The sequence below is a fragment of the Hipposideros armiger genome, unplaced genomic scaffold (genome assembly GCF_001890085.2).
Source record: "Hipposideros armiger isolate ML-2016 unplaced genomic scaffold, ASM189008v1 scaffold_43, whole genome shotgun sequence".
NCBI lineage: Eukaryota > Metazoa > Chordata > Mammalia > Chiroptera > Hipposideridae > Hipposideros > Hipposideros armiger.
In genome coordinates this window covers 4,896,115-4,907,143 of record NW_017731393.1, presented here as the reverse complement: position 1 = coordinate 4,907,143, position 11,029 = coordinate 4,896,115, and the positions used below count along the sequence as shown (strand labels likewise).

Here is an 11,029-nt window from a genome sequence, read left to right as displayed (position 1 = left end):
GTCTGTGCATCAGTGTTGTGGTGGCGGGGGGAGGGGGGGAGCCACAGCGCTCTTGCAGGAGGGGGGGACATGGGGTCCATGGGGCCCTCAAAGAGAGACCTGGCCTGGACTCGGCTGCTGCAGGCTTCTGTCAGGGACAGAACGCTACATTTTTATTTGGGTCTTAGACTCACATAATCTAACCATAAAGAGCAAAGAAAATGAGACAAATGTAGTCAGTTAATAGAGTGACTGCAGCTAAGTTTAAAACACACATAGCACCCGTTAAAAAAAAAAGTTACCAATTTATACTTTCTAAAGCAAAAGATTTCATTTCCTTGAACCAGGAACTCCTAACTTCAGTGGGTGAAAAGGGGAAAAACTTACTGACTCGCTGATGATAAAGGTGAGCCAGCCCAGTAAGGGAGGCGCCCAAAGGTCTGCCCTCTGGGAGGCACGCTGCGCTCGCCTTGGGCTCGCCATCCCAGGACACGCCTTCAACACGCCACAACTCAGGTGGTCCTCTTACACTCCAAGACGGTTTTTATTTACTGACATGAACACTGAGACTCAGAGGGGGTAAGTAACTTTCGAGGCCACATTGTTAAAAAGTAGATGAGGCTGTCCCTGTCCTGCCCCGCCCCCCGCCGTGCCCAAGGAAGCGCACGCTGTGGCGCCTGCGCTGGGGACACTTGACGTTCAGTACTGCGTGCACCAAAGGTGGCAGCAGCTCCATTTACAGATGAGCAGGCTGCAGCTGAAGAGGTTCCATAACTTGCCCAGGTCACAGGGCTTGCTTCACATGCCACCACACTGGTGACTCGCCCGCATAGTCCTGAGGGTACAGGAGCCAAAAGGCAGGTGCCCCACAGAAAACAGAGAAGGCCAAGAGCACGACTTACTCTGCAACAGCTCACTGGTCAGGTTCAAGGTTTCCTTCGGTGACACACTTGCTGTGGCGCCAGTGCCTGATTTTTGCGTTTTTACTCGACTCTTCTTACCCATTTTCTGACTACAGAGAAGAGGAAGAAAGGACAAAGGGAAAACGTTACATTTCCAAAGAACAAAATCAAGTAATAAAAGGCAGCGCCGCAGTGGCTTAGCCTTAAGATGCTAAGATCTTACCTCACAGGTGCTATATCCTGAAGTTTCCTTCCAGAAAAAAAAGAAGTGTAACAAATATTAGCATTTGGAGGCTCTAAAATGAAAAAAAAATCTGCTTTGTAGTCTCTGGAAGAAACTTTGTTTCTTTTCACCTACAAAAACTATAATAAAAGCAAATTTTACTCTAGAACATTTTTTCAAATTACACATTTTATTGTATATACTAAAATGTTTTTCATGATACTACAGAGGTAAAAGTTATGTATACATACACGTATCGAAAACTATCATCTGGCCACAGAAACTGATACACCTGTATTCTCTCAGTGCTTTGCTTTAAAACAATCATTTCTCTAGACATTTAAGAGCTCAAAGAGCTCAAACTTCAGAGAGAGGTCATCTAACGCCTTCATTTTGTTCCATGGAAAAGTCACAGTGCCTCGCCCAGCGTTTCACAGGAAGTCAAGGCAGAGCACAGGCTGGAATGAGGTCTCCCGGTACCTCCCAATCTGGTACTTCGACCACCCGCAAGTCCTGCATGGTCTAACACAGAAGAAACAACCACAACATTCCACAAGTAGATGAGATACTGGGACAGGATGCACCCATGGCTCTTCTCTGCATCTCAGGCCCTCCCCTTACCTACCGAGGGCACCTCTGTGGAGGACCACTGAATCTGACCTGGAAATAACTAAAACCACCCGTAAGTCTGGAAAGAAGGGCTCTGATCACACTGCCAAGTGCATGCAGCCTGGCAGGAAGAACCAAGAAACCCGCCTCTGGTGACGGGCTCGCCTGGCCTCTGCCTTCGGGCCTGTTGGCCAGGCCTTCTGTGACAGGTGCCAAATGGCTCTGACGAGCCCCTCCAAAACCCTTCTCTCCTCTCAGCAGCCCGGTTTCTGGTCTGTCAGAAAGCAACAAAGCAGGATTAAGTCTGTTCCATAGAAAAGGAAGTGCGACGGCCCACACGTGGCTGGAAGCTCTGTGGGCACCACGACCAGGGGCACAGGCATATTTCTGTGTGGTGCTCTGCGCTGGTCAGACTCGGTCCCGCCGCCACCTGCCTGCGTCCCTGCCACACCCACAGAGGCCTGCGGTGACAACAGCTGCATCAGGGGGCTTAGCTGTGACTTGGCCAAGAGCCCAAAGCCACCAAGCAACAGACCCACGGCTTCCAGCCTGAAACCCTGTATTGTGTCCAGCACACAGGCGCGCTCTAAGCCCAGGTGCACTCGCTGAAACAAGCTCTCTGGTCCACACGCCTGGGACCATGCTAGCGGCTGCAGGAGACACGCAGGAGCCAAGCAAAGGAGGAAAGGCAGGCCCGGCCTCAGAGATGAGGAGGTCGGGGAGCAAGGCTCCGCGTGGAGAACCCCTCCAGCACAGAAGGAAAGAAACTACACAGGGAGGGGCAAGAAGGATGACTAAAATTTAAGATTCAGTTTGAGAAGGTGTGAGAATGGTAAGAACGGTTTCCTAAATTCAACCTCCTTCCGCCTTTTTTAGCTAACAAATATTTTCCCAAACTCATGGATTTGAATTGAAATAACTACCTACCCTTTTCATTTATGATTCAAAAACCTGTTACACACAATGAGTAATTTTCAGTGTGATGTCAGCTGTACCTGGGGCTAGATTCCAAGTTTCAACAAATGACACAGGCGAGTAGACATCCTCTCCATCCTTAGTGCTCTCAGCAGGAAAAGCTGCCTGCCAGCAATTGATCAAGTGCCTACAGAGACCAGGTATTCATCTTCAATATTTATTTCAAATATGTATATTAGAAAAACATAAAGATGTACTAAGTTAAATAATGTGTATACAGACACACACTCACTCAAGTGACATTTCAAATATTAGCCAGAAGGTACAATGCTAAATAAAAGTTGTTCTCTCAAAGTTTAGGCTGAAATCAGGTATAATTTACAAATTTTTATTGAATTATCTGGAGCGAAAAAACAGAATTTATATAACACTTAAGACAAAAGAAAATATGTAGAAAAGCAACAGAGGATTGACAGACAAACGGATTCTACGAACAATCGTAGTTACAGTTGTTCAAAGGGGCGTCTGCTAGAAGGAACGGTGAGCCAGGAGTTTCACACAGCTACTTTTCTTCATCATCAAGATAGTTTTAAAATCTACAGAATCCTCAAAATGTGGATCTTTAAAACACCATAAACTATTCAGCAAATCCACCAACAATTTCTCTACCTAGTAGAAAAAATGGGCTTTAGAAGACAGTAAAACAAATGCATACTCAATTGCTTAAATTGCTGATTAATATGCAAGTGGCATTTGTAATCAACAACCATTTCTGACCAATCCAGTCACTCTTTTACAGAGCATCTCTGCAGTGGGACCCACAGGTCAGGAGAAATAAGATTAAGTGCATGTAGGGATCTTGGCTGATGGCAGGGTGGCGGAGAGAGAGGGTGCTGGATGGATGTTCAACCCATTTTTACAAAGTATAGTTCACACATACTGAACAGACTGAGTTGGAATTCAGCTGCATGAGTTGTTTTCTTTTCCCCAAAAAAACTCTAAATGGAAAGGATGTATATTTGTATTTTTCTTCAGTTGCTTTCAACTAACTACAACTAGAATAAACATTTTTTATTACACTTATTTGGCAATTTATCCGGGAAACCTTAGCTCAAACGCAGCATCTGGTTTTCAATGAATCCAACTTTACAGCTGGATTGACTGAAGGCAAGAATGGCCATGGCTTCCTCCTTCCTACCTCAGGAGCCCAGCTGGAAAGCCCACTTGGAGGGAGTGCGAGAGGCTGCCTAATCTCTGTGTAGGAAGAAAAGAATCTCACCAAAATACTTTGCAGGCCATTGGGATCGGATTACTGCGTTCTGAATTAAAACACAAATTACAGGATGATGGCTTAGGAAAATGAAAGCAGTCCCGAACTGAAGAGTATTTAACTGTGCGATGTCTCCTGCAGGAACTGGAAAGGCACAGTCTGCGGTGCACAGGACCATGTCAACCGAAGCTACAGTGTGCATCAGAGACGTGCTCTCTCTCTCTGCAAACGCGCAGGCCCTAGCAGTAGGGTCAAGCCATACTAACTTACACCACCTTACGCAGCTAACCAGCACCCATCACTCTGATCTCTATCAAAGGAGGTCCTGACGTGTCACAACTCTAAAGTACCAAGAAGTCAAGGCCAGCATGCAGGCAGGAAGGTGGAATTAACTTCAACTCAGGAGCTACTTAAGTGTGAGAATGAACGTGGACCTATAAATGGCATGTAAGTAAAACTTCAGTCTTTACACAACAATTTGGGCGGTCATACAGATAGGTATAGATGTACACATACACAAACTTGAGGTTTTAAAAAAAACACAGATGTTTCTTGCTTTCTACAATATTTTTTGCTATTTTCCCCACTAACTTACACCATAATTTTAGAGGTGCTTAAACTATTTCTGATTGACTTTTCAAGACATAATAGTTTTAGTTTTAAACTGCTGTTGAATTAAGTTGCAAATACACTTAAATTAAAATGAGGCTCCTATTTAAAGGGAGTTGCAAAAAAAACCTTTCATAAAGCAAAGAATAATTTGGTATCATGAATAATCATTTCCTATTATATCTTTCTAACAGAATAAAGAAATGATAAGTGTGAAGAAACAGCTGTAATCTGTCAAATTACCTTGAAGGTAATTCACAGTCCTCCCATAAAGGATTCTAGGTTGTAGAATTGCGCAATTTCGGGTTTGGAAGGGACCTGTGGGGTTACATGTTTAAAGTAACGACATCTAATGCTATGGAGCAGTCATGGCTGTTAACGTGCTTTGTGATCCACTACAGACTCCAGTCTGAAAACTGTGCGGGAGGCAGGGCGGAGCGTGTCATCCCGGTACCAACGTCACCGCCTGAGGCTCGCTGCTGCCAAGTGGCAGAGGCGGGAACAGGCCGAAGTTCTGAGGGTGCCCCCTCTGCTTCCCAACACACCGCACTGCTGGCCCCCAGCTGCTGCTCCTTCACTTCCGGTCAGAGCCCCAACTGTCTGAAAGTTCGTCACCCACCGTGACCTGCCTCAAGTCTGCCTTTAAAAGAAAAGACAACCCTTCAAATTTTTGACAACAGTGTCCCACAAAGTCTTCTCTTCTCCAGACCTAACATGCGCCTCATAAGGTACTCTCAAAAGTGGGCCAAACCACTTAAGGATATCACACTTCCGAGAACTTTTTTTTCTAAGTCCACAAAACCCTTCAGACACACTCTGAGATGGGCCCAGCTCAGTGGGACCACTGCCTTCCTGGAACTCAGTTCAAGGAGGTTTTACTAATATACCTAAGACTGCACTTGCTTTTCTACAAGCCAAGTGAACAAGTGATGGCATTCACTCATTCAGTGCACACTGGTCCCCTAGCCTTCAGGATAAGATGGTAGGTAGTCAACAGAAGCCTTCCATTACCTACACTGCCCTTCAGCAAGATAGATGTGCTGGAGTAAACGGAGGGTTTGACCCGAAGCACAATTATTCCTGCTAGCCATCATGCTGTTTGCTTCTAGGCTACCGAAACTGTCATCCCTGCCACATAGTGTCCTATGGCAGGTCCCCAACATGATTGTCTTCATCATAATGGCATCATTTGGGAATTCACTATATCAGGAACTAAAGTAAGCATTTTACACAAGAGATAAACGGATATCATTGATGCCCATTTTACAGATGAGAAAGCTGAAGTTTAGAGAGGTTAATGAATTTTATGCAAGATGATAGACTGTTGGAGGCAGAGCCTCCCCAGCACACCTTGATGGCAAACTTGACTGATACTCAGTAGTATCTCATGGACTCAGCAGCTCAAAACCAACCCACGGATGAAGGCTCTGAAGGTCTGTTGTCATCTCTGAAGCTCAAAACAACAGTATTCCCTTACATAATACAACATACGACATGGAGATTTTATCTCTTTGGTCTTTAAAAGCACAGAGCCATTTTGCTGGCCTTGTCCAAATACACAGGAGTGGCCTCCACTTAAATGTGGGACATGATCAAAACTTTCACATGAGCTTCCACCCAATCCCACACACCCCACATCCATCTTTGAAATACCACACTCTTGTCCTGGATAGTAAAACTGCAGAAGCCACTTAGGTGCCAAGACCTGTAGCAATACTAAAGCATTACAATCAACAAATGAAAAACTTATTAGTCATTAGTAAATGTATGGTAAAAGCAACTTTAGTGAGTATATTTCAACACTAAACCTGACTTTCTCTTAACTGTGCTTACTAGAAAACTACTAATATTGAAGTCATGCCTCACTGAGACTGAAACCTTCAAACCACCTACACATAGAATTTTTTAGACCTTGTTATGTTCTAATGAATTGTATCCTAAAAAAGTGAAAAGTGAAATGCAGGATCATAGACAGGTAATAAGCCCAAAATACTGCATATTTATTAAGCGTTTTATATAAACACCTAATTATCTACATACTCTAGACCAGCGGTCGGCAAACTGCGGCTTGCGAGCCACATGCAGCTCTTTGGGTACGTTCCGTCTCAAAAGTTTGCTGACCCCTGGAAGAGCCAATCCTGTCCCTCACAACAATTTAAAAATTATTGGAGAGCCATAAATATTTTACATAATCACCATTATGTGAATATCCTTTAAAAAATTTTTAAATGAAACTATGATAGTTTTATTTTCATTTTCAATTTTACTTCAGAACCTGCAGTTCTCCTGCCGCAGTTTGCTGACTGCTGTTCTAGACAATTCCTTAATCCTTCTAAAAAGCAGTGACAGCATTTCTTCCTGCTCTGTCCCCCTGTACCCCCATGACTGAGCCTGGGCATGTAAAAGATTAAAATTCTACTTTGGCTTGGTAAACAGTATCACTCAGATCCTTTCAAAATCTTCACTTCAGAGTCGGTCTTGTCTTCCCATTGTCAGCCAAGAGTGGTTGGACTTATCTTGATTATCAATTCACTTCAACTTGTAAAGTACTTGCGTAAGAAAGAATTTCAAAGTTTTAACTTTAGTATATGAATTTTATAATCATTTGGAATCATGTCTCTTCAAAACTTATTTCAGTTGAAAATTGTCAATGCCTGTGTTTGCACCTCGTCTTGCGATTTGTTTATTTCCAAAACCTAGAGGAAACACTCCACCTGAAAATGGAGTCTACACAGCTAATCTCTGGCTTGAGTTGCTAGGTGAATTAAACAAAAAAAAGCAGGACTTCTAACTTTCCAATTGTACTAAGTAAGCTTTTTAAGATGACTGACTTAAAAACAAAACAAGTTTCAACTCCTTTATAATAGAAAAATATATTATGCATATTAAGTGTGTTAAAAAGTTATTTCTACTTTATGTAAATTTACATTATGTAAATTAATTATATCTGCAGGACAAAACACTTGACATCTCCAATTTTATGAATAGGAAAATGAGATAATAAAAGGAAATCCAATATACAGAAGTCAATTTTGCAAAGAAAGGTACACCTGTAAATGCAACAAAAGTGAAAACTAGAAAAAGTTAAAAGTGGACCAGACGAGTGGAGCATTGGTTAGGAGTTGGCTTGGGATGCCAGCTCTGAGCAGCAGGGCCCTGGTTCGGATCCCACATGAGGGCCAGTGACGCTGCACCCTCTACAGCTAAAATGCTGAACAACAGCTCAACCTGGAGCTGGGCTGCCGTGAGTCACGGGCAACGGCGTAGGCTGCAGTGGCGCTGGCCAGCAGCGGGCATGAGCTTCCGTGAGCTGCCGTCCAATGGCCGGCAAGCGACTGCCTCACCCAGGAAGCGCACAATGATAATACCAACATGGGCCAGTGAAGCAACGTCCTCCACAACTAGACTGAAGAATAAAAGGACAGCAACTTGTCTGTTCCCCTTCTCCAATTCCCCAATGCTGTTCTCCTCCCCCAAATCCCCAATAAAATCTAACAAAAACAAAAAAAATTAAAAAAAAAAAAGAAAGAAAAATTTAAAAGCAAGGAATCCTTAGTCCTCTTAACTGGCTAAATATGACTCAAAATGAGCAGATATCCAAGATAACACTGCTATGACTATAGCAAGAGAAAAAGGATGCACAGCAAATCAAAATATTGCTCGATTAGAATGCTAACTAATTGAGAAACTAACTGGCTGCAAGCAACTTCCAAAATAACATAAGAATAAAGATATATTCACTCTTCTGTTAAAAATGTTTAATGCCATAGTAATAAATGACTGCTATTCTGGGGGCGGGAGGTGGGGGGGTTGGAGAGGGGAAGCGGGAAGGCTGTGAGGCTGCAAAAATCCAGGCCTCATTCCCAGGATTTAGGTCCAAGGAGCGGAAACATACTTGAAACTCCCCATCCCCCAACAGAAGCACCATACACAGTAGCCAGGGACAAACCAGTTTCTAAAGATAAAAACCCTCCCAGTGAAAGATAGTCATCAAACCACACACAAAAAAGACACACTATTATTAGTTACATTTCTAAAAGCTACTTCAGATTAAGATAAGAAAAAAGGAGTGTGTGTAATTGAAACGTTTTAAGAGACTTGGAAAGCCTCAAACTAAACTGACATCTAGTTAAAAACAACGTAGAGTAACCCTGAGCTAGGAGGTAAGACTTTTACTGGTATTTTCACCAAAATTTCACGCAGCATAAACTAGGTACCTGGTTTTCATTGACTTCATTAATTAATTATCTGCTAAATATTTACTACAAGCAAGCCTCTGTTGTGCTAATGTTGATATTTTCCTCTAGCTGTCATCTCCTTTGTCCTTCTCTTCTAAGTATGAGCACATCAAGTTTTAAGGAGCCCATTGTGACCTGTTATCAGAGCTCTCAAAACAAAAACAGTTGAACTTCAGAATGGAAAAAATCTGCAGAAAGACCTTTACAGTTTTCTCCTTTTCCAGTGGCCTCTAAAGCTACAGTTTAATTATCATTTAAAACATGGCTTAGCAGTTCACCACAAGGAAGAGCTCAATAAGTGTTCCTTTCTCATTGACTACCTTACTGCACTCCTATTGACAGAACTGAACAAAAACTTTCATTTCTAAAGCACACATAGGCCTAAATGTTTTAATCCTCAACTCCAACATCATTCGTATTCCAGGAAAAAAAGCACTGAGAGATGTTAGCATGCTGGAGATGAGAAGCAGCAACCATTTTACTCGTTCAGACTGGAGTTTCATTTCAGATATTAACTTACAATTTTGAATAGAGAGAGAAAGGAGAGCAGACAGGAAGGGGTAGCAGAAGACTAAATCCAAGGTTGTTTGGGGTCCCAATAAAGAGGTTGCTCTGCAGCTGTTTGAGAATTTGGCTTTACAAACTACTTTTTTGGGCCAGAGAAAAACTCCTTAAATTGCTGGAACTTTACCAAAATATCAATCACAGCAGCCCCTGGGACTCATTTGGTAAGGCAGGACTGCAAGCACCAGAGCCTCTATAGACACGATACACCATGGTTCAGGCAAGTCTTGCCAAGTTTTAACCGTGGAGAGGAAAGCTATTATTTTGCTATATTCTTGAGGTAAATGCATTCACTTAAAATAGTAAGGAAAACCTCTCCAAGATTATTAATGGTTAGTTCAGTTTTGAAATACCCGTGGGGTCATTTTTTAAGAAGAAAAATGGAGGTGGGGGTGGGGAGAAGTATCATTCACATACGATAAAATTCACTTTTCAGTGACCAGTTCCAAGTTTTGACACAGGCGTATAGCTGTGTAGCCACCAGCACAACCAAGCTACTGTCGGGTCCGCTGCTAAAAGGTTAATTAACTCTTCCGAGGCTCTCAAAAGCAAAATTAACCTGTCAACACACTTTAAAAGTATTTTTGCTTTTGAAACATCACAGACTTCATTTGGAAAAGCAAAACAATACCCTTTAAGTGATCTTAAATGTGTCAGCACACCCCGAGGGTGAGGCCCCCCGCAGCAAGTGGCGCCCCACACTAATCCTGTCCTTTTCCCCAAGTGGCGACCGGAGAGGCAGAGCTGCGTCGCCAGGCTGGAGCCACGAGGAGAAAGAGTTTAAGGCCAGAATGACAAACTCCAAAGCACTGAATTCTTCTCCCTAGTAGGGCACGGAGCGTGTGGAAGATGGCCAGGGCGCGTGTGAAGAAAGATGACCTATTTTCAACGACTGTTTTTATAACTGGAAAGTGACGGACGCAGGGGCTAGTCCCCCGGCACCCCGGCGGGCACCTGAGATGTGGCGAGAGGAACAGAAGGCCATACACAGCCTGCCCCCAAGCAGCGGGGTGACGACGGGAAGAAGGAAGGAAGCGAGAGCGCAAGTCGGCCGCACGCTGAGCCGACCGCGAGCGCCAGGGAAAGGGGCCCGGGCCCCACCCGGTGGACGACGAGGGGCCCGGCGCTCCCTGCACCTGCCACCACCTCGGGCGGCGGGCGGAGCGGGGACCCGAGCGTTGGGCGCCAGGAGGCAACGCGGGGCAGCGGCGAGTGCGCCCCCGTCCCGGCAGGGCCGGAGGGCAAAGGCCAAGCGGCGCCCTCCGACCCCGCGGGGCCCCCATACCCAGCCCTCCCGTCCGGGCCCCAGGGCGCACATCGCTTAGCACACCCCGGGCCCGCAGCGGCCAGCGGAGCGCGGGCCGGACCTCGGCCGAAGGATGCCGGCCAGGGCTGGGGGCAACCTCGCAGCGCTCGGGAACGACGGCTCGAGTCTGCCCCGCCGGCCGCGCGCGCGCGGAGGGGCTGCCGCCGGCACTCACCTGCCCGCTTGCCCCTTCGCGCAGCCGCAGCGGCACCGCACTCCGGGCCAGACCCACCGTCTGCTTCAACCAAGCCCCAGGCGGCAGCGGCGGCGGCTGCGGCCGGACGGGAGGGGCGGGACGGCGGCCTGAGACGGCCCCGCCGCCGCGGCCCAACCCGGCTCCGCCCGCCCCCGGGCCCCGCCCCCGGGCCGCCGCCGCCCATTGGCCTCCGGCTCAGACGCATGGGCACGGCCCCG

General features: G+C 45.6%; 1 protein-coding gene across 3 annotated transcripts in view; it reads right to left on the bottom strand.

The window, feature by feature from the left end:
• Positions 1-10,959, bottom strand: part of SETD3 (SET domain containing 3, actin N3(tau)-histidine methyltransferase) — a 64,560-nt gene extending 53,601 nt beyond the window's left edge. The window contains exons 1-3 of one of the 3 annotated variants that reach the window (XM_019639270.1): positions 10,791-10,959; positions 1,105-1,131; positions 882-991 (exon numbers count right to left, since the gene is read on the bottom strand). In XM_019639270.1, the coding sequence (XP_019494815.1) occupies positions 882-984 (103 nt within the window). In that variant the 5' untranslated portion in view covers positions 985-991; positions 1,105-1,131; positions 10,791-10,959. Of the gene's footprint in view, positions 1-881; positions 992-1,104; positions 1,132-10,790 lie in introns of those variants that run through there. The other 2 variants (XM_019639269.1, XM_019639268.1) reach the window with 2 other exon arrangements.
• Between the last annotated feature and the right edge of the window lie 70 nt (positions 10,960-11,029).